At 47.5% G+C, this 24,662-nt stretch overlaps 1 protein-coding gene across 1 annotated transcript in view; it reads left to right on the plus strand.

The window, feature by feature from the left end:
• The first annotated feature begins 991 nt into the window (after positions 1-991).
• LOC139235426 (probable G-protein coupled receptor 139) overlaps positions 992-24,662 on the plus strand; it is a 62,549-nt gene continuing 38,878 nt past the window's right edge. The window contains exon 1 of the mRNA XM_070866549.1: positions 992-1,068. Coding sequence (XP_070722650.1) covers positions 992-1,068 — 77 coding nt within the window. The remainder of the gene's footprint in view (positions 1,069-24,662) is intronic.

Raw genomic sequence — 24,662 nt, forward strand, 5'->3', positions numbered from 1 at the left:
CAGGATAGACACATCTCGGGGCCAGGTTTCGACAGGAGTTGCTCCGATTGTTTTGGAGTATCCAATAAATCACAATTCTCCACGTTTAGTTTGTTCCACTTTCAGTCAGTTAGTTCAGTTTCTTTTTCCAGCCACTGACGCCCGTTTTGGCCAGTTAAGCAAGTTTAGACAGCGAAAAGTTACTCAAAACTAATTTAGGCCTGAGTCAGTGCTCACTTTTGTACGCTCAGAAAAACCTTGTGGAGACTTTAGAAATCAGGCGCCGGTAGCCAGAGATGGCGGGTGGGGGAGGGGTTGTGGAGGGAAGGGAAGTTCGAGGATTTTCCAAAGCATTAAATACTTCACTTTTAAAAATAAAGAACCATCATCAATAATAAATGATCAATAACTCAATCAATAAATAACATTTAAAAATAAATTAAAAATCAATCAATAAATAAAAAAATAAAAGTTGCTACCTCACCTACTGCAGCACCTATCCGTTCAGGAGCACTGCGAGCCCTCCAGCAGCACACACAGCCCTGCCTGCCTCCTTACATTTTCAAGGTTGAAGAGTTCAGGCGGGGCGTGCCACTGGGGAAGAGTTTGGGCAGGGCCCGCCACCGGGAAAGAGTTTGGGTGGGGCCCGCCGCCGGGGAGGTGGTCGGGTGGGGACCCGTCGGAGAGATGGTCAGACGGCCCCATCACGGAGCTGGTGTTTGGGCGGGCCGACAGGGAGGCCTTGACGTAAGAGCAGTGGCAGTGATGCGAGGCCCGAGGACAGGCAGCGGCGAGGTGAGGGACGGTGAGGCAAGGCGAGGGGCGGCAAGGCGAGGCTCAGGCAGGCAGGCAGGCTACTCGGCCCGGGCTAGGGGAAGTGAACATCGCGTCGTTCCTTCGGCCAGTAATAGGATCGCCCACAGCCACGACACGCTGGGAGGGCCAGGAGCTACTGTGTACACACGCAGACCCCACTGCACACACAGGCAGCTGCCGACACTCTTTTTGGCGCATGGCTGTAGCTCCGCCCCCCGCTGCTTCTCTTGTGCTCAGCCCAAAGCAGGCCAGATCACCATGGAGAATCCCGAGGTAAGTATAAGGCTCACTTTTCCTTCGAGAAAGTCGGCGGACCTCTCGGAGGTGCACCGTTTTATGGGTCAGTCGAAACTTGGCCTCCTAGTTTCCATGGAACATTCTGTCCTCTCTTGTTCTTACAAAGCTGTAAATCCCTGTCCCACACATTGTCTCTCCTGCTGCGCTGAAATCCAAATCAACACACAATTCTAAACTGTTTCTCCTCCACTCCCAGTTTTCACCACCAATCCTGACTGGGTTCAGAAATACACTCACTGGTACACTACCTTCTCCTATAGGAGTGGACTCTGGCTGGGTTCAGTTCTACACTCACTGGTTCCCCTCCCCTGAAGGTGCTGACACTGGCTGGGTTCAGTTCTACACTCACTGGTTCCCCTCCCTCTCCTCCCCTGAAGGTACTGACTCTGGCTGGGTTCAGTTCTACACTCACTGGTTCCCCTCCCCTGAAGGTACTGACTCTGGCTGGGTTCAGTTCTACACTCACTGGTTCCCCTCCCCTGAAGGTACTGACTCTGGCTGGGTTCAGTTCTACACTCACTGGTTCCCCTCCCTCTCCTCCCATGAAGGTGCTGACTCTGGCTGGGTTCAGTTCTACATTCACCAGTTTCTCTCCAATATATGTCCCATGTGCCCGATCTCCATGTGTGAACCTCGACAGTGAGTGTCGACAGGCTATTCCACTGTCCTCACCTGAGGCCTCACACATGCATTTCCCAGCAGGATCACTGGACCCTCCTCACAATGGCTCAGTTTCTAAACAATAAGGTGATAAGTGGTTATGGGGAGCGGGCAGGGAACAGAAGAACATAAGAAATAGGAGCAGGAGTAGGCTATACGCCCCTCGAGCCTGCTCCGCCATTCAATAAGATCATGACTGATCTGATCATGGACTCAGCTCCACTTACCGGCCTGCTCCCCATAATCTCTTATCGTTTAAGAAACTGTCGATTTCTGTCTTAATTTTATTCAATGTCCCAGCTTCCACAGCTCTCTGAGGCAGCAAATTGCACAGATTTACAACCGTTTGATAGAAGAAATTTCTCCTCATCTCTGTTTTAAATGGGCGGCCCCATATTCGAAGATTATGCCCTCTAGTTCTAGTCTCACCTATCAGTAGAAACATCCTCTCTGCATCCACCTTGTCAAAACCCCTCATAATCTTATACATTTCGATAAGATTACCTCTCATTCTTCTGAATTCCAATGAGTAGAGGCCCAACCGACTCAACCTCATAGGTCAACCCAGTCATCCCCGGAATCAACCTAGTGAACCTTCTCTGAACTGCCTCCAAAGCAAGTATATCCTTACCTAAATATGGAAATCAAAACTGCACGCAGTAGTCCAGCTGTGGCCTCACCAATACCTTATATAGCTGTAGCAAGACTTCCCTGCTTGTATACTCCATCCCCTTTGCAATAAAAGCCAAGATACCATTGGCGTTCCTGATCACTTGCTGTACCTGCATACTATTCTTTTGTGTTTCATGCAGAAGTACCTCCAGGTCCCGCTGTACTGCAGCACTTCGCAATCTTTCTCCATTTAAATAATAACTTGTTCTTTGATTTTTTTTTCTGCCAAAGTACATGACCTCACACTTTCCAACATTATACTCCATCTGACAAATGTTTCCCCACTCACTTAGCCTGTTTATGTCCTTTTGCAGATTTTTTGTGTGCTCACACATTGCTTTTCCTCCCATCTTTGTATCGTCAGCAAACCTGGCTACGTTACACTCAGTCCCTTCTTCCACGTCGTTAATATTGATTGTAAATAGTTGGGGTCCCAGCACTGATCCCTGCGGCACCCCACGAGTTACGAGTTGCCAACCCGAGAATGAACCATTTATCCCGACTCTCTGTTTTCTGTCAGTTAGCCAATCCTCAATCCATGCTAATATATTGCCTCCAACCTCCTCAACATTTCCTCATTAGTCCATCCCCTCATCTCCAGAATCAACCTCGTAAACCTTCTCTGAACTGCCTCCCCTCTCCACCGCTGAAGATGCTGAATCTATCTGGTTTCAGTTATGCACTCACTGGTTCCCCTGCCCTGAAGGTGCTAACTCTGGCTGGGATCCATTTTGCACTCACTGGTACCCCTCCCTCCCATCTGCCACTCCCCTTAGGGTGCTGACTCTTGCTGGGTTCAGATATAGACTCTCTGGTTCCACTCTCATTCCCTGAAGGTGTAGAATCTGGCTGCGATCAGTTCGACAATCACTCATTTCCCTCCCACCCATCTCTCTCCTCCCCTGAAGGTACTGACTCTGGCTGGGTTCAATTCCACACTCACTGGTTCCTCTCCCCTGAAGGTACTGACTCTGGCTGGGTTCAGTTCTACACTCACTGGTTCCTCTCCCCTGAAGGTACTGACTCTGGCTGGGTTCAGTTCTACACTCACTGGTTCCCCTCCCCTGAAGGTACTGACTCTGGCTGGGTTCAGTTCTACACTCACTGGTTCCCCTCCCCTGAAGGTACTGACTCTGGCTGGGTTCAGTTCAACACTCACTGGTTCCCCTCCCTCTCCTCCCATGAAGGTGCTGACTCTGGCTGGGTTCAGTTCTACATTCACCAGTTTCTCTCCAATATATGTCCCATGTGCCCGATCTCCATGTGTGAACCTCGATAGTGAGTGTCGACAGGCTATTCCACTGTCCTCACCTGAGGCCTCACACATGCATTTCCCAGCAGGATCACTGGACCCTCCTCACAATGGCTCAGTTTCTAAACAATAAGGTGATAAGTGGTTATGGGGAGCGGGCAGGGAACAGAAGAACATAAGAAATAGGAGCAGGAGTAGGCTATAGCGCCCCTCGAGCCTGCTCCGCCATTCAATAAGATCATGACTGATCTGATCATGGACTCAGCTCCACTTACCGGCCTGCTCCCCATAATCTCTTATCGTTTAAGAAACTGTCGATTTCTGTCTTAATTTTATTCAATATCCCAGCTTCCACAGCTCTCTGAGGCAGCAAATTGCACAGATTTACAACCGTTTGATAGAAGAAATTTCTCCTCATCTCTGTTTTAAATGGGCGGCCCCATATTCGAAGATTATGCCCTCTAGTTCTAGTCTCACCTATCAGTAGAAACATCCTCTCTGCATCCACCTTGTCAAAACCCCTCATAATCTTATACATTTCGATAAGATTACCTCTCATTCTTCTGAATTCCAATGAGTAGAGGCCCAACCGACTCAACCTCATAGGTCAACCCCGTCATCCCCGGAATCAACCTAGTGAACCTTCTCTGAACTGCCTCCAAAGCAAGTATATCCTTACCTAAATATGGAAATCAAAACTGCACGCAGTAGTCCAGCTGTGGCCTCACCAATACCTTATATAGCTGTAGCAAGACTTCCCTGCTTGTATACTCCATCCCCTTTGCAATAAAAGCCAAGATACCATTGGCGTTCCTGATCACTTGCTGTACCTGCATACTATTCTTTTGTGTTTCATGCAGAAGTACCTCCAGGTCCCGCTGTACTGCAGCACTTCGCAATCTTTCTCCATTTAAATAATAACTTGTTCTTTGATTTTTTTTTCTGCCAAAGTACATGACCTCACACTTTCCAACATTATACTCCATCTGACAAATTTTTCCCCACTCACTTTGCCTGTTTATGTCCTTTTGCAGATTTTTTGTGTGCTCACACATTGCTTTTCCTCCCTTCTTTGTATCGTCAGCAAACCTGGCTACGTTACACTCAGTCCCTTCTTCCACGTCGTTAATATTGATTGTAAATAGTTGGGGTCCCAGCACTGATCCCTGCGGCACCCCACGAGTTACGAGTTGCCAACCCGAGAATGAACCATTTATCCCGACTCTCTGTTTTCTGTCAGTTAGCCAATCCTCAATCCATGCTAATATATTGCCTCCAACCTCCTCAACATTTCCTCATTAGTCCATCCCCTCATCTCCAGAATCAACCTCGTAAACCTTCTCTGAACTGCCTCCCCTCTCCACCGCTGAAGATGCTGAATCTATCTGGTTTCAGTTATGCACTCACTGGTTCCCCTGCCCTGAAGGTGCTAACTCTGGCTGGGATCCATTTTGCACTCACTGGTACCCCTCCCTCCCATCTGCCACTCCCCTTAGGGTGCTGACTCTTGCTGGGTTCAGATATAGACTCTCTGGTTCCCCTCTCATTCCCTGAAGGTGTAGAATCTGGCTGCGATCAGTTCGACAATCACTCATTTCCCTCCCACCCATCTCTCTCCTCCCCTGAAGGTACTGACTCTGGCTGGGTTCAATTCCACACTCACTGGTTCCTCTCCCCTGAAGGTACTGACTCTGGCTGGGTTCAGTTCTACACTCACTGGTTCCTCTCCCCTGAAGGTACTGACTCTGGCTGGGTTCAGTTCTACACTCACTGGTTTCCCTCCCCTGAAGGTACTAACTCTGGCTGGGTTCAATTCCACACTCACTGATTCCTCTCCCCTGAAGGTACTGACTCTGGCTGGGTTCAGTTCTACACTCACTGGTTCCCTTCCCCTGAAAGTACTGACTCTGGCTGGGTCCAGTTCTGCACTCACTGGTTCCCCTCCCCTGAAGGTGCTGACTCTGGCTGGGTTCAGTTCTACACTCACTGGTTCCCCTCTCTTCCCCTGAAGATGCTGACTCTGTCTGGTTTCAGTTCTGCACTCACTGGGTAACATACGATATAGGAGCAGCAGTAAGCCATGCGGCCCCTCGAGCCTGCTCCGCCATTTAATACCATCATGGCTGATCCGATCATGGACTCAGGTCCCCTTCCCTGCCCACTCCCCATAACCCCTTATTGTTTAAGAAAGTGTCTATTTCTGTCTGAAATTTATACAATGTCCCAGCTTCCACACCTCTCAGAGGCAGTGAATTCCACACATCCACAACCCTCAGAAGAAATTTCTCCTCATCTCAGTTTTAAATGGAGGCCCCTTATTCGAAGATTATGCCCTCTAGTTCTAGTCTCCCCCATCAGTGAAACATCCTCTCTGCATCCACCTTGTCACGCCCCCTCATAATCTTATATGTTTCGATAAGATCACTTTTCTATCTTCTGAATTACAATGAGCAGAGGCCCAACATATTCAACCTTTCCTCAGAAGTCAACCCCCTCATCTCCAGAATCAACTTTGTGAACCTTCTCTGAACTGCCTCCAAAGCAAGTATATCCTTTCGTAAATATGGAAACCAAAACTGCACGCAATATTCCAAGTGTGGCCTCACCAATACCCTGTACAACTGTAGCAAGACTTCCCAGCTTTTATACTCCATCCCCTTTGTAATAATGGCCAAGATTCCATTGGCCTTCCTGATCACTTGCTGTACCTGCATACTGATCTTTTGTGTTTCATGCACAAGTCCCCCCAGGTCCCGCTGTACAGTAGCACTTGGAAATCTTTCTCCATTTTAAATAATAATTTGATATGTGATTGTTTTTTCTGCTAAAGTGCATGACCTCACACTTTCCAACATTATACTCCATCTGCCAAGTTTTTGCCAACTCACTTAGCCTGTCAATGTGGTTTTGCATATTTTGTGTGTCCTCCTCACACATTGCATTTCCTCCCATCTTTGTATCATCAGCAAATGTGGCTACACTACACTCGGTCCCGTCTTCCAAGTCGTTAATATAGATTGTAAATAGTTGGGTCCCAGCACTGATCCCTGCGGCAACCCGCTAGTTACTGATTGCCAAACTGAGAATGAACCATTTATCCCGACTCAATATTTCCTTATAAGTCAACCCTCTCATCTCCGGAATCAACCTCCTCTCAACTGCCTCTCCTTTCTTCCCCTGAAGTTGCTGAATCTATCTGGTTTCAGTTCTGCACTCATTGGTTCCCCTCCCCTGATGGTGCTGACTCAGGCTGGGTTCAGTTCTACACTCACTGGATCCCCTCCCCTGAAGGTACTGACTCTGGGTGGGTTCAGTTCCACACTCACTGGTTCCCCTCCCCTGAAGGTACTGACTCTGGCTGGGTTCAGTTCTACACTCACTGGTTCCCCTCCCCTGAAGGTGCTGATTCTGCCTGGGTCCAGTTGTATACTCACTGGTTCCCCTCCCTCCCATCTGCCCCGTCCCTGAAGGCACTAACTCCGGCTGTTTTCAATTCCACACTCACTGTTTCCCCTCCCTCCCCTCTCCAGCAGGCAGAGTTTAGGGAGCTAGGAGAGAGATTAAAAAGCAGGACCTCAAAGGGTAGTAATCTCCGAATTCCTCCCGATGTCACGAGCTAGTGACTACAGAAACAGGCGGATAGAGCAGATGAATGGCTGGCTGGAGAGATAGTGCAGGCGGGAGGGCTTTACTTTCCTGAGGCACTGGGACCGCTTCTGGGGGAGGTGGGACATGGACAAACCAGATGGGTTGCACCTCAACAGAGCCGGGACCAATATCCTCACGGTGGGGTGTGCTCGTGCTTTTGGGGAAGGGTTAAACTAGCTTGGCAGGGGGATGGGAACCTGAAAATAGATTCAGTAGGGAGGGGAGTAAAGCTGGAATTAGAAAGCAAAAATAAAGAAAGTGAGTTTGAAGGAGAGAGGAAACTAGCAGGAAAAAAGTGTAAAAAAACACTTTGTCTCAATGCACATAGCATTTGAAACAAAATAGATGAGTTGACGGCACAAATAGATACATATGGGTATGATCTGATAGCCATTACAGAGGCGTGGTTGCAAGGTGACCAGGTCTGGGAATTAAATATTTAGCGGTACTGGACAGTCCGGAAGGACAGAAAGAAAGGAAAAGGACGTGGAGTAGCTCTATTGATAAAGGATGGAATCACTGCAATAGTAAGAAACGATATTGGCTCAAATGATCAGGATGTTGAAACGGTTTGGGTGGAGATAAGGAACAATAAGTGGAAAAAGTCACTGGTGGATGTCGACGATAGGCACCGTAACAATAGCTACTCTGTTGGTCAGCGCATAAACCAGGAAATAGTGGGGGCTTGTAAAAAGGGAACAGCAATAATCATGGGTTATTTTAACCTCCATATTGAATGGACAAATCAAATTGGTCAGGGTAGCCTTGAGGAGGAGTTCATAGAGTGCATAAGGGACGGGTTCCTTCAGCAGTATGTAACGGAACCAACCAGGGGGCAGGCCATCTTAGATCTGGTCCTGTGTAATGAGACAAGATTACTAAACAATCTCCTAGTAAAGGATCTCTTGGAATGAGTGATCATAGCATGATCTGAATTTGAAATTTAGATGGTGGGTGAGAAAGTTGGATCTCTAACCAGCGTACTAATCTTAAATAAAGGAGACTATGCAGGTATGAGGGCAGAGTTGGGTAAAGTGGACTGGGAAAATAGATTTAAGTGTAGGACGGTTGATGAACAGTGGTGTACATTTAAGGAGATATTGATTGCACAACTCTCAAGAAAAATATATTCCAGTGAGGAGGAAAGGGTGTAAAAGAAAAGATAGCCATTCGTGGCTAACTCAAGAAATAAAGGACGGTATCCAATTAAAAACAAGGGCATACAAAGTGGCCAAAACTCGTGGGAGGACAGAAGACTGGGAAGCTTTTAAAAGCCAGCAAAGAATGACTAAAAAAATGATTAAGAAAGGGAAGATAGACTATGAAAGTAAACTAGCACAAAATATAAAAACAGATAGCAAGAGTTTCTACAGGTATATAAAAAGGAAAAGAGTGGCTAAAGTAAATGTTGGTCCCTGAGAGGACGAGATCGGGGAATTAGTAATGGGGAACATGGAGATGGCAGAAACACTGAACAAATATATTCTATCAGTCTTTACGGCCGAGGACACTAACAATATCCCAATAGTGGACAGTCAAGGGGCTACAGGGGGGAGGAACTTAACACAATCACTAAGAAGGTGGTACTCAGTAAGATAACGGGACTAAAGGCGGATAAATCCCCTGGAGCTGATGGCTTGCATCCTAGGGTCTTAAGAGAAGTCGCAGCAGGGACAGTGGATGCATTGGTTGTAATTTACCAAAATTCCCTGGATTCTGGGGAGGTCCCAGTGATTGGAAAACTGCAAATGTAATGTCCTTATTTAAAAAAGGAGGCAGAAAAAAAGCAGGAAACTATAGACCAGTTAGCCTAACATCTGTGGTTGGGAAAATGTTGGAGTCCATCATTAAAGAAGCAGTAGCAGGATATTTGGAAAAGCAAAATTTGGTCAGGCAGAGTCAGCATGGATTTATGAAGGGGAAGGCATGTTTGACAAATTTGCTGGAATTCTTTGAGGATGTAACAAACAGGGTGGATAAAGGGGAACCAGTGAGTGTGGTGTATTTGGACTTCCAGAAGACATTTGACAAATGCCACGTAAAAGTTCACAGGGTTGGGGGTAATATATCAGCAAGGATAGAGGATTGGCTAACTAACAGAAAACAGAGAGTCGGATAAATGGTTCATTCTCTGGTTGGCAACCAGTAACTAGTGGGTTGCTGCAGGGATCAGTGCTGGGACCCCAACTATTTACATTCTATATTCAAGAACTTGGAAGAAGGGACTGAATGTAATGTTGCCGAGTTTGCTGACGATACAAAGGATGGGAGGAAAAGCAATACGTGAGTACACATAAAATCTGCAAAAGGACATAGACAGGCTAAGTGAATGGGAAAAAATTTGGCAGATGGAGTATAATATTAGAAAGTGTGAGGTCATGCACTTTGGCAGAAAAAAAATCAAAGAGCAAGTTATTATTTAAATGGAGAAAGATTACAAAGTGCTGCAGTACAGCGGGACCTGGAGGCACTTGTGCATGAAACACAAAAGGATAGTATGCAGGTACAGCAAGTGATCAGGAAAGCGAATAGAATCTTGGCCTTCCTGATCCATGTTTCTGAAAAGATATACTTACTTTGGAGGCAGTTCAGAGAACGTTTCGGGGATGAGGGGGATGACTTATGAGGAAAGGTTGAGTAGTTTGGGCCTCTACCCATTGGAATTCAGAAGAATGAGAGGTGATCTTATCGAAACGTATAAGATTATGAGGGGGGGGGACAAGGTGGATGCAGAGAGAATGTTTCCACTGAAGGGGGAGACTCGAACTAGAGGGCATAATCTTAGAATAAGGGGCCACCCATTTAAAATTGAGATGAGGAGAAATGTCTTCTCTCAAAGGGTTGTAAATCTGTGGAATTTGCTGCCTCAGAGAGCTGTGGAAGTTGGGTCATAGAAACATAGAAAATAGTTGCAGGAGTGGGCCATTCGGTGTTTTTGTGACTGGAAGGCTGTTTCCAGTGGGGTTCTGCAGGGCTCAGTGCTGGGTCCCTTGTTTTTTCTGGTATATATCAATGATTTGGACTTCAATGTTGGGGGTATGATTAAGAAGTTTGCAGGTGAAACTAAAATAGGCTGTGTGGTTGAGAATTAAGAACAAAACTGCACACTGAAGGAAACTACAAATGTACTTTTCAGGTGGGCAGTAAAGTGGCAAATGGAATTTAATCCAGATAAGTGTGAGGTAATGCATTTGGGGAGGTCTAACAAGGCAAGGGATTACACATTAAATGCTACAACACTGAAAATTGTAGAGGAACAAAGGGACCTTGAAGTGTAGGTCCACAGATCCCTGAAAGTGGCAGGCCAGGTCGATAAGGTGGTTAAGAAGGCATATGGAATACTTGCCTTTATTAGTCGAGGCATGGAATACAAGAGCTAGGAGGTTATGCTTGAAATGGTTAGGCCGCAGTTGGAATACTGTGTGCAGTTCTGGTCATCACAATACAGGAAAGATGTGATTGTACTGGAAAGGGTACAGAGGAGATTTACAAGAATGTTGCCTGGACTGGAGAATTTTCGCGATGAGGAAAGATTGGAGATGCAGAGTCCATTTTCTTTGGATCAGAGGACACTGAGGGGAGACCTGATGAAAGTATTAAATTATAAGGGGCTTGGATAGAGTGGATAGGAAGGACCTGTTTCCTGTGGCAGAGTGGTCAATAACAAGGAGGCACAGATTTAAAGTAATTGGTTCAGAGGAGATACGAAGGGAAATTTCTTCACCCAGAGGTTTGTGGGGGTCTGGAACTCACTGCCTGAAAGGGTGGTAGAGGCAGAAACACTCAGCACATTTGAAAAATACTTGGATGTGCACTTCAACTGTCATCACCGACAGGGCTACGGACCGAGAGCTGGAGAGTGGGATTAGGCTGGATAGCTGTTTGTTGGCCGGCACGGACACAGTGGGCTGAAATGGTCTACTGCCATGCTGTAAATTTCGATGATTTTATGATTTATGACCTAGATGAAGGGACCGAGTGTAATGTATCCAAATTTGCTGATGATACAAAACTAGGTGGGACAGTAAGCTGTGAGAACACAAGAGTCTGCAAGATATACAGAGATAGATTATGTGAGTGGGCAGTAAGGTGGCAGATGGAGTATAATGTAGGGAAATGTGAGGTTATTCACTTTGGTAGGAAAAACAGAAGAACAGAATATCTTTTAAATTATGAGAAACTTTTAAACTTTGGTGTTTGGAGAGATTTGGGGTGCCCTTGTGCAAGACACACAGAAAGTGAGCATGCAGGTATGCAAGCAATAAGGAAGGCAAATGGTTTGTCCTTTATTGCAAGGGGTTAGAATATAAGAGTAAGGAGGTCTTGCTACAATTGTACAGGGTCTTGGTGAGACCACACCTGGAGTACTGGGCACAGTTTTGGTCTCCTTATCGAAGGACGGAACCACTTGCCTTGGACACTGTGCAACAAAGGTTCACAAGATTGATTCCTGGGCTGTCTTATGATGAGATAGTGTGTAGAATGGGCCTATACACTCTCAAGTTTAGAATAATGAGAGGTTATCTCATTGAAACATACAAGGTTCTGAAGGGGACTGACAGGTTAGATGCTGAGTGGTTGATTCCCCTGGCTGGACTGTCTCGAACTAGGGGGCACAGTCTCAGGATAAGTGGTAGGCCATTTAAGACAGAATTGAGGAGGATTTTCTTCATTCAGAGGGTTGTGAATCTTTGGCATTCTCTCCCCCAGAGGGCTGTGGATGCTCAGTCTATTCAAGGTTGAGATTGATAGATTTTTGTATATTAAGCGAATCAAGGGATATGGAGATCAGGCGGGAAAGTGGAGTTGAGGGCGATGATCAGCCATGATCTCATTGAATTGCGGTGCAGGCTCGAGGGACCTTATGGCCTCCTCCTGCCCCTATTTCTTATGTTGATATCCAGGGGGCTCTAGATTTATTAGTCCCACCCTTTTTCTTGAAGGTAACATACTTCCTCTGAACCCTCATTATCTCCTGATTGAATGCCTCCCACTGCTCTGAGACTGATTTAACTTCAACATAAGAACATAAGATTTCAGAGCAGGAGTATGCCATTCGGCCCCTCGAGCCTGCTCTGCCATTCAATGAGATCATGGCTGATCTTCTACCTCAACTCCACTTTCCTGCACTATTCCATATCCCTTGATTCCCTAAATTTACAAAAATCTATCGATCTCTGTCTTAAATATGCTCAAAGGCAGAGCCTCCACAGCCCTCTGGGGTAGAGAATTGCAAAGATTAATGAGTAAATAAGTTTCTGCTCTTCTCAGTCCTAAATGGCCAACCCCTTATTTTGAGACTGTGACCCCTGATTCTAGACTCCTCAGCCAGAAACATCCTCCCTGCATCTATCCTGTCACGCCTTGTAAGAATTTTGTATGTTTCAATGAGATCATCTCTCATTCTTCTAAACTCTAGAGAATATGTGCCTAGGTCTACTCAATCTCTCCTCATAGGACAATCCTCCCAGCACAGGAATTCAGTTTGGTGAACCTTCGTTGCCATCCTCAATGGCAAGTACATCCTTCCTTTGGTAAGCAGCCAAAACTGTACACAATACTCCAGCTGCAGTCTCACCAGGGCCCTATACAATTGCAGTAAGACATCTTTACTCCTGCACTCAAACCCTCTTGTAATAAAGGCCAACATACCATTTGCTTTCTTCGTTGCTTGCTGTACCTCCATATTAACTTTCAGTGATTCGTGTACAAGGACACACAAGGTCCCTCTGAACACCAAAGTTTCCCAATCTCTCACCATTTCAAATAGCTGTTTCCAGTCCACTTTGGCTAAATCACATCTCAGCTTCGTAAAATTGGCTTTTCCCCAATTGAGAACTTTTATTCCTGGTCTATCTTTGTCCTTTTCCATAACTACCCTAAATCTAACTGAATTACGATCACAAGCACCAATGCTCTCCCACTGATACCTCTTCCACCTGCCCAGCTTCAGTCCCTAATACTAAGTCCAGAACTTCCCCCTCTCTTGTTGGGCTTGCTACGTACTGGCTAAAAAGTTCTGCTGGTTGCTGACCCCTCTGTGAAGGGAAATAGGTCCTTCCTCTCCACTATATCTGGGCCCCTCATAATTTTATACACCTCATTAAAGTCTCCCCTCAGCCTCCTTTGTTCCAAAGAAAACAAACTATTAAGAGGGTTGGTGGGCTGGAAGAGGTTACAGAGATAGCGAAGGGTGAGACCCTGGAGAGAGTTGAACAAGAGAATGTGTATTTTAAAGGCTGATGCCACCAGCCATCTCGCCCAGCACAGAATGTAACTCACTACTAACAGGAAGGATGTTACTTTAACTACTACGAATGCATAATGCGGGGAAATCAATCTCTGTCCCTTTAACTAACAGTGTCATGGAAAGAGGGAAATGAATGACCTTTAAACACCTGATTATCTTGGCACTGAAGTGTCAGAAACTCATAATAGGAACTCCAGGAAAACAAAGTACTGAGCAATGTTACATTGTTTTGTTAACAAAAGAAATCTCGATTTAATTTTTAAAAGATAAATTGTTTAACAGGGGTTCACACAGACTCACCTGACAGGCCGACTCAGGATCCACCCCTCAAGCACCGCGATTGGTTGCAGAAAACGCTGCTCCCTGGGCCCAACGGCCCCTGACCTCTCTTCCTGTTGGTTCCCAGGGCAATCAATCACCACTCGCCAACATTACACTGCAAGATCAAGTTGAGGGGCTTGGAGGAAGAAATAAAACAAGACCGTGAACCTGAGTGAAGAAATAAAATTGGAGAAGCATGATGAAATAAACAAGGATAGACAATATAAACTGAAGGGTACAATCCGAAAGGGAGTGCATGAACAGTGAGACCTGCGGGTACATGTGCACAAATTACTGAAGGTGGCAGGACAGGTTGAGAAAGCAGTTAAAAAAGCTTACAGGTTGCTGGGCAAGAAAGTTATGATGAACCTTTGTAAAACACTGGTTCGGTCTCAACTGGAGCATTGTGTCCAATTCTGGGCACCGCACATTAGGATGTGAAGGCCTCAGAGAGGGTGCAGAAAAGATTGACAAGAATGATTCACGAGATGAGGGACTTCGGTTACGTGGATTGACTGGAGACGCTGGGGTTGTTCTCCTTGGAGCAGAGAAGGTTGAGAGGAGAATTGATAGAAGTGTTCAAAATCATTAGGGGTGCGGACAGAGTAGATAGAGAGCTACTGTTCCCACTGGCAGAAAGGTGGAGAATCAGAGGAGATGGATTTGAGGTGAATGGCAAAAGAACCAAAGGTGACATCAGAAAATCTATTTTATGCAGCGAGCGGTTAGAATCCTGAAAGCACGGCCTGAAAGGGTGGTGGAGGAAGACTCAATCACAGCTTTCAAAAAAAAAATTTGGATAAGTATCTGAAAGAAAACATTTGCAGGACTGGGGAAAGGGCGGGTCAGTGGGACTAGCTGGGAGCAGGCAAGGGCTCGACGGGCCGAATGGCCTTCCGTGCTGTAACCATTCTCTGATTGTGTGAGCAGAACCACTCTGTTCCCTGATACAATCTAAAGCCTTCCTGATTGTGAGCACCAGTTAAACCTGCCCTGCATCTTCACTGCTCCAAGGACAACCTGACTGCCTGCCTCTCTTCTGCTCTTACATCCGGTCCAGGGTGTCCTTGGAGATGGAGCACGCGCTGTCCACCGGTACGCTCGCGGCCTTCCGCGAGAGGTGGGCACCGGAGGGACTGGAGTGCATCATCACGTCCGGCAACCAAATTTTAATTTGATTTTATGTTTTAAAGTTTAATTTGTTTTCATTGCCGGTGCTTTTAGTGTCCCACTTCCCTTTTATAGGGGGCACTGGAAAAATTTGATTTTAGCGCCCCAAAAAAAAAAAAAAAAACCCAAAAAAAGGGGCCTTGAAAATGTCTGCTGTGTCACCCAGGTCGGGTGGCATGGTTTTAATGTTTTATGTTTCTGCAGGTTAACTCAAAAGAGTTTCACTGCTCCAAGGAGAACCACCCCAGATGCTGCAGTCATCATCTTATTGAATGGCAGCAGGCTCGAGGGGCCAAAGGGCCGACTCATCTCCTATTTCTGATGTTCTCATGTGTTCATTTCACTGGTCCCCATCCTGCACCTGCTCCCTGCAGTAAGATGGCCGCCGCGTATGCTCCCTGCCCTGCAGCGGGACAATGGAAAGTATTGTGACGTCGAGGAAGCCCCGCCCGTGTTGCTCCCTGCTCCCCGTGGCGGGCGGACCCGTGCTGCCCAAAGATGGCGGCCAAACTCCCGGCAACCCCCGACAGTAACCAAGGCCCGTTCCGCCCGAAGGTGCCCCACCCGCCGACTCGGCGGCAAATCTCACCGCCCGCGCGTGTCCGTGAGTCTGTGAGTCCTCAGGGAGGCTGGGCGCACTGCCCGGGCTGATCATCCATCCTCCGCGGGGGGGGCAAAACGTCGTCTGTCCGCAGCTAATCTCCCACAATAGGCTGTCCCCACGTCTGCGCACAACTCCGCCTCGCCTCACCTGGGCCCCGAGCTCAAAGGCTGCGAGCGGAGCCCACCAACAAACCCCCCAAGCGCCCGCAATCAGTGGCGGGGGGCGGGGCCGCGGCACCAATCAATCACTGGTCCCTGAAGATGCTGACTCTGGCTAGGTTCAGTTCTACACTCACTGGTTCCCCTCCCCTGAAGATACTGACTCTGGCTGGGTTCAGTTCTACACTCACGGGTTCCCCTCCCCTGAAGGTGCTGACTCTGGCTGGGTTCAGTTCTACACTCACTGGTTCCCCTCCCCTGAAGGTACTGACTCTGGCTGGGTTCAGTCCTACACTCACTGGTTCCCCTCCCCTGAAGGTACTGACTCTGGCTGGGTTCAGTCCTACACTCACTGGTTCCCCTCCCCTGAAGGTACTGACTCTGGCTGGGTTCAGTTCTACACTCACTGGTTCCCCTCCCCTGAAGGTACTGACTCTGGCTGGGTTCAGTTCTGCACTCACTGGTTCCCCTCCCCTGAAGGTACTGACTCTGGCTGTGTTCAGTTCTGCACTCACTGGTTCCCCTCCCCTGAAGGTACTGACTCTGGCTGGGTTCAGTTGTACACTCACTGGTTCCCCTCCCCTGAAGGTACTGACTCTGGCTGGGTTCAGTTCCTGACACTGGCATCATTCACTTTGTTCCTGCACCAAGATGGCTGCGCATGCGCTCTGCTACTCACTGAATCAAGATGGCGGAGCGCTGAACCTGCCTTCCTGCACGAAGATGACCGCCGTTAGCCGGTGCCTGTGACAGGGCGAAAGCCCCGAAGCTGCAACCGCCGATATTCCGGTTATTATTCCGGGCATGCGGCGGGCACCGGTTCTTTATGAAGCCTCCACGACTCCCTGCTGGTCGATTATTCCCCTCCGCCCCGCCGAAATGAACAGTTCTCAGGAACCTCTGAAAAAGATGTCTCCTCCGCCATTACACGCACTGCGCATGCTCGAAACACAGCCTGGGCCCGCGCCTGCGCACTGAGCTCCTGTAGTCTGGGTGCGTCACATTCTCCCCCGCGGGGCATGCTGGGTACATAGGGCCATGAGAAACAGGAGCAGGAGTGGGCTAGTTCCGACACGGTTATATACAGAGTAAAGCTGCCTCGATGCTGTCCTAAAGAATCCCAGGGCAGGGACAGCACGGGTTAGTTACAATTTAAAGCTTGCTGTACGCTGACTCATCAAACACTCCCAGGGCAGGTACAGCACATGTTAAATACATAGCAAGGATCCATCTGCACTGTCCCACCAGGTATTCCCAGGGTATGCACAGCACAGGTTAGATACAGAATAAAGCTCCCTCTGCACTGTCCCAAGAAACAATCCCAGGGCAGGTACAGCACAACTATTTTGTTGCTGACCTGTAAATCAAATGCATCCTGATTAAAGGATGGAGGGGAACTATAACCGACAAAATAAACCAATTAAACTTTGGACGGTAAACTTAAATCAAATTAAAATTTGGTTGCTGGAGCTGATGATGCACTCCAGTCCCTCCGGTGCCGACCTCTTACAGAAGGCTGCAAGCGCACTGGTGGCAGGTACAGCACGGGTTAGATACAGAGTAAAGCTCCCTCTACACTGTCCCATCAAACACTGCCAGGATATGTACAGCACATGTTAGATACAGAGTAAAGCTCCATCAACAGTGACGCATCAAACACTCCCAGGTCAGGTACAGCACCAGTTAGATACGGAGTAAATCTCCCTCTACACTGTCCCATTAAACACTCCCAGTGCAGGTACAGCATGGGTTAGATACAGAGTGAAGCTCCGTCTACACTGTCCGATCAAACACTCCCAGGGCAAGTACAGCATAATTTAGATGCAGGGTAAACGTCTCTCTAAACAGCCAATCCAAAAATGCACAGGACAGGCACAACACAGGTTAGGTACACATCATCATCATCACAGGCAGTCCGTCAAAATCGAGGAAGACTTGCTTATACTCTAAAGGTGAGTTCTTACGTGACTAAACAATCCAGTACGGGAATTACAGTCTCTGTCACAGGTGGGACAGCCAGTCGTTGAATGACAGGGTGGGTGAGACTGGTTTGCCGCATGCTCCTACGCTTGGTTTCTGCATGCTCTCAGTGATGAGACACGAGCTGCTCAGAGCCCTCCCGGATTCACTTCCTCAACTTAGGGCGGACGTTTGTCAGGGACTCCCATGTATCAGGGGGTTGTTGAATTTTATCAAGGAGTCTTTGAGGGTGTCGTTGAAAGGTTTCCTCTGCCTACTGTAGGCTCGCTTGCCATGTAGGAGTTCCGAGTAGAGCCTTGCTTTGGGAATCTTGTGTCAGGCATGTGAACAATGTGTCGAGCCAGGGTATCCCTGGAGATTGAGCATGCAGTGTCCACCGGTAGACTCGTGGCCTTCCATGAGAGGTGAGCACCAGAGAGACTGGAGTGCATCATTCCAGAGGGAACAGAATTGTAATTTTAATTCATTTGATTTGATTTGACAAAAGTTACCTTTATGTTGAATTGTTAATTTGTGTTTTTGGTTCCCCCCCAAAAAACAAGGGGGCACTTTAATGAAAGTTTATGGAGTGTGACCCCCCTCCACCCTTTAATCAGGGGGAACCTGATTATTGTTCTACTTAAAATAGTTGTGAACAATGTGGCCCACCCAATGCAGCTGGTCGAGTGTGGTCAGTGCTTCGATGATGGGGATGTTAGCCTGATCGAGGAAACACCAGGACTGGTTTGATGAGAATGACCAGGAGATGCAAGAGCTAATTAATCACAAGCACAGGGTATTTCTGAACCTAAAACTACAACCCAACTCGGGAGCAGCAAATCAGCATTACAGACGGCTTAAGGCCGAGGTCCAAGAAAAAAACCTGTGACCTAAAGCATAGATGGTGGGTGGAGAAATTAAAGGAGGCTCAGCAGCTGGCCGACAGCCATGATGTGCGAGGATTCTTCATCGCAGTCAAGGCCACCTATGGCCCAAGCACCCAAGGCACCACTCCACTTCTGGCCAAGAATGAGGAAACACTCATCAAGGACACTGAGGCCGTCAGGACTCGCTGGAAGGAGCACTTCGAAGATGTCCTGAACCAAGACTCTGCCTCTGATTCGAGTGTCCTCGACTCCATCCAGCAGCATGCTACCCGCCAACATCTCAGCAAAACCTCAGCCCTGCATGAGATAGAAAAGGCCATCCGCCAGCTCAAGAACAACAAGGCAATGGGAGCAGATGGAATCCCCACTGAGGCACTAAAGTATGGTGGAGAGGCAATATTGGCATGAATGCGTGACCTCATCTCTCTCATCTGGAAGGAGGAGAGCAGGCCTGGAGATCTCAGAGATGCAGTAATCGTGACCATCTTTAACAAAGGAGACAAGTCCGACTGTGGCAATTACAGATAAGTCTCCCTGTTACCAGCCACTGGGAAAGTCATCGCTAGAATCCTCCTCAACCGTCTTCCCCTGTGGCTGAGGAGCTCCTCCTGGAGTCACAATGTGGATTTCGTCCTCTACGGAGTACAACGAACATGGAGTAGATACAGATTAAAGCTCCCTCTACACTGTCCCATCAGACATTCCCAGGGCAAGTACAACATGGGTTATGTTATGTATGCAACCTGATGAAACCAACAATCTACCGCCATCAGAGGGCATTTCTGTTGGAGTCCCAAGGGATCCCAGCATCGCTTGGGAGCATTGTATATAAGCAGGCCCCCCATGCTGTACGTGCACTCTGGAGTTAGAAAAAAAGAGACCAAGATCACACATCCTCATGTCTACAGTACTCAATCACATTACTTTATTCTGGACATAACAATTGGCGACGAGATAATGAAACATCATGCAAAAATGCAGAGAACTGTTGGTATCCTGGAGGGGACGATTGGGATGTCTTCATGCAGCGACTCGACTAATACTTCATGACCAACTGGCAGGGAATGTGAATGCAGCCAAACAAAGGGTGATCCTCCTCACTCTCTGCGGGGCAACAACCTATGATCTCATGAAGAATTTTCTTGCTCCAGTGAAACCAACAACCAAATCGCATGAAGAACTGTGTACGCTGGTCCAGGAGCACCTAAATCCGAAGGAGAGCATTCTGATGGCAAGGTATCGATTTTACACATGTCAACGGTCTGAAGGCCAGGAAGTGGCGAGCTACGTCGGCGAAATAAGGCATCTTGCAGGACATTGCGAATTTGATGGATGCCTGGAGTAAATGCTAAGAGATTTTTTTGTGTTTGGCATTGGCCATGAGGATATCCTTCGCAATCTATTGACTGTTGAAACACTGCACCTAAGCAAAGCCATAATGATAGCCGAGGCATTTATGTCCACCAGCGATAACACCAAACAAATTTCGCAGCAATCAGATGTTTCGGCAAGTACTGTACACAAAGTAACATCGTTTTCAGGCAGGAATGCATATGGCAGAATGTACACGCCTGCAGCTGCATGATCTCAGATGACTCAGAGTCTGCCATCAAGCGTTAATGCGATGCAGTTAACAGCTTGTTGGCACTGCAGAGGCGATCATCGAGCCCATCAATGCAGCTTCAAACACTATGCGTGCAAAGGCTGTGGAACAATGGGACACCTCCAGCGAATGTGCAGATGAGCTGCAAACACTGCAAAGCACCACATTGCAGTGGAAGACCGATCCATGGTGGATCAAACTGAACTAGAGACTCAACCCGAGGAGGCAGATGTGTATGGGGTACACACCTTCACCACGAAATGTCCACCGATCATGTTAAATGTTGAACTGAACGGAATTCTGTATCCATAGAATTGGACATGGGTGCGAGTCAGTCCATCATGAGAAAACGGCCTTCGACAGGCCCAAGCTGAGCCCCATTCACACCCAGCTGAAAACGTGCACGAAAGAGCTGATCCCTATAATTGACAGCACAGCATATTAAAAGTCTCTTATGATGGAACAGTACACGAACTACCACTAAGGATCGTGTCAGGATATGGCCCCACACTGTTCGGCAGAAGCTGGCTGAGAAAATTACGCTGGAACTGGGATGACATCCGAGCGCTTTCATCCATCGATGACGTCTCATGTGCCCAGGTTCTGAGCAAGTTTCCATCATTGTTTGAGCCAGGGATCGGAAGTTTCTTGAGGGCGAAAGTGCAGATCCATTTGATTCCCGGTACATGACCCATCCATCACAAGGCACGGGCAGTGACATATATGATGCGAGAGAAAGTGGAGATCGAGTTAGACAGGCTGCAATGAGAGGACATCATCGCACTGGTGGAGTTCAACGAGTGGGATAGTCAGATTGTTCTGGTTTTCAAGGGTGATGTCACGGTCAGCATATGCGGGACTATAAATTAACTATTAAGCATTTTTCGCTGCAGGACCAGTACCAGCAACCCAAGGCAGACAATCTATTTGCGACACTGGCAGGAGGAAAGATATTTACCAAGTTTGACCTGACCTCGGCCTACATGACGCAGGAGCTGGCGGAATATTAAAAAGGCCTCACCTGCATCAACACGCACAAAGGTCTGTTCATCGACATTAGATGCCCGTTTGGAATTCGATCGATCGCGGCTATTTTTCAAAGGGACATGGAGAGTCTGCTAAAGTCGGTGCTGCACATCGTGGTTTTCCAGGATGATATACTGGTCACAGGTCGGGACACCATCGAGCACATGCAGAACGTGGAAGAGGTTCCAAATCGGCTAGATCATGTGGGACTCAGGTTGACACGCTCGAAGTGTGCTTTCCGGGCGCCAAATGTCGAGTTCTTAGGCAGAAGAATCGTGGCAGATGGCACCAGGCGCACTGACGCCAAGACAGAGGCCATCAAGAACGCACCGAGACCACAGAACGTGACGGAGCTGCGGTCGTTCCTGGGCTCCTCAATTATTTTGGTAATTTCCTACTCGGGTTGAGCACCTTGCTAGAACCTCTACATATATGGCTGCACAAGGGAGATTATTAGGCATGGGGGAGATGAAAAGAGACTGCTTTTGAGAAAGCCCGAAATCTGTTATGTTCCAACAAACTGCTTGTCCTGTATGATCCATGTAAACGTTTAGTGCTAGCTTGCGATGCATCTTTGTATGGGGTCGGGCGTATGTTACAATAAGCAAACGAATTGGGAACATTGCAACCGGTCGACTATGCGTCCAGGTGTTTGTCCAAGGCCGAAAGAACCGACAGCATGATTGAAAAAGAAGCTCTGGCATACGTTTACGGGATGAAAAAATACAGCAGTATCTGTTTGGGCTTTAGTTCGATTTAGAAACTCAACATAAGCCGCTCATATCGCTATTCACAGAGAGCAAAGGAATTAAAACCAATGATTCTGCTCGCATGGAAAGATGGGTGCTCACGTTGTATGCATATAAGTATGTAATTCATCACTGGCCAGGCACAGAGAACTGCACTGATGCCTTCAGTCGGCTACTTTTCCCACCACCGGGGTGGAAATGGCACAGCCTGCAGAATTGCTCTTGGTGAAGGATGCATTTGAAAATGAAAAGTCACCCGTTACGGCCGCCAGATGAGAACCTGGACCAGCCAGGGTCCTTTACTGTCCCTTGTAAAAACTGTATCCTCCATGGGAGCTGGTCCAGCATCCCAGCGGAGATGCATGAAGAGATCAAGCTGTTCCAGCAGCGTAAAGACGAAATGTCCATACAGGTGGCCCGATATCGACTCAGATTTGGAGTCTTGCATGTGCCAATGCATCACTTGCTCGTAACTGAGCCATGCACCCAGGGCACCCAAGTTTGTGGTCATGGCCCTCCAAACCGTGGTCTAGGATCCACGCTGACTTTGCTGGCCCATTTCTAGGCAAAATGTTCTTCGTTCTTGTGGATTTTTATTCCAACTGGATTGAGTGTGTACTAATGTCTGTAAGCACGTCCACTGCCACCCTCGAAAACCTACGAGCCACGCACGGCCAGCCTGATGTCCTTGTCAGCGACAACGGGTCGTGCTTCACCAGCGCTGAATCCAAGGAATTCATGACACACAATGGGATCAAGCACATCACAACTGCCCCGTTCAAGCCCGCATCCAATGACCAGACAGAACGTGCAGTCCAAACCATCAAACAAAGCTTGAAACACCTGTCAAAAGAATCCCTGCAGACCCACCTGTCCCGAGTCCTGCTCAGCCACTGCACCAGACACCATTCTTTCACCGGGGTTCCCCAGCTGAGCTGCTCCTGAAAAGGGTGCTCAAAACAAGGCTTTCTCTCGTTCACCCTGATCTCCATGATCAAGTCGAGGGCAGGCGGCATCAATAAAGCATGTACCGTGATCGCACAAATTTGTAACGCAATATTGAAGTCAATGACCCTGTATTTGTACTCAACTATGGACATGGTCCCAAATAGCTTGCTGGCACTGTCATAGACAAAGAAGGGAGGAGGGTGTTTCAGGTCAAACTCGCAAATGGAATAACTTGCACAAAGCATTTGGACCAAACCAAACTGCGATTCACAGACAGCCACAAGCAACCAACTTCGACCCTCCGACGCACACACAAGTGGCAGCCAACATCATGGTAGACCACGAAGCTGAACTCATCATCCCCAGCAGCCCAGCAAGGTCATCTGCGCAGCAGTCCAGCGAAGAACCAACCAACTCACCTGCACCTGTATTTGTACTGAGACGATCGACTCAGGAGCGAAAAGCCCCAGATCATCTCAGCTTGCAAATAAGTATACGATTGACTTTGGGAGGGAGTGATGTTATGTGTGCAATTTATGTAACCAGAATTCTACCACCACAATAGGCCGTATCTGTTGGAGTCCCAAGGGATCCCAGCGTCCCTTGGGAGCACTGTATATAAGCAGACCTTCCATGTTGTACGTGCACTCTGAAGTTAGAATAAAGAGACAGGTCACAATTACTCACGTCTACAGTACTCAATCACATTACTTTTTCTGAACTGAACAGGTTAAATATAGAATAAAACTCACTCTATACTGTTACACCAAACGTTTCCAGTGCAGGTACAGCACAGGTTCGACACAGACTACATCTCCCTCTAACTTGTCTCAGCCATTCCAGGGCCGATACAGATCTGTTAGATCTAGAGAAAATATCCCTCTATTCTGTTCCAGCGGATATTCGCGGTACAGGTGCAGCACGGGTGAGATACAGAGTAAAGCTCCCTCTACACTGTCCCACTGTAATAAAAAGGCAAGCATGAAAGCTCGGTGCCTCAAAGTAGACTGGAAACACAGCTGAGTGGCACAATTGAGGATCAGTGGAGGACTTTTAAGGAGCTATTTCATAGTGCTCAGCAAAATTATATTCCAGTGAAAAAGAAGGGCGGAAAGAGAAGGGATAACCAGCCATGGATAACCAAGGAAATAAAGGAGAGTATCAAATTAAAAACCAATGCTTATAAGGTGGCCAAGGTTAGTGGGAAACTAGAAGATTGGGAACAGTTTAAACGACAGCAAAGAATGACTAAGAAAGCAATAAATAAAGGAAAGATAGATTACGAAAGTAAACTTGCACAAAACATATAAACGGATAGTAAAAGCTTTTACCGATATATAAAACGGAAAAGAGTGACAAAAGTAAATGTTGGTCCATTCGAAGATGAGAAGGGGATTTAATAATGGGAAATGTGGAAATGGCTGAGACCTGAAACAATTATTTTGCTTCGGTTTTCACAGTGGAAGACACAAAAACCATGCCAAAAATTGCTGGTCACGGGAATGTGGGAAGGGAGGACCTTGAGATAATCTCTATCACTAAGAGGGTAGTGCTGGACAGGCTAATGGGACTCAAGATAGACAAGTCCCCTGGTCCTGATGAAATGCATCCCAGGATATTAAAAGAGATGGCGGAAGTTACAGCAGGTGTATTCGTTATAATC

The sequence above is a fragment of the Pristiophorus japonicus genome, chromosome 23 (genome assembly GCF_044704955.1).
Source record: "Pristiophorus japonicus isolate sPriJap1 chromosome 23, sPriJap1.hap1, whole genome shotgun sequence".
NCBI lineage: Eukaryota > Metazoa > Chordata > Chondrichthyes > Pristiophoridae > Pristiophorus > Pristiophorus japonicus.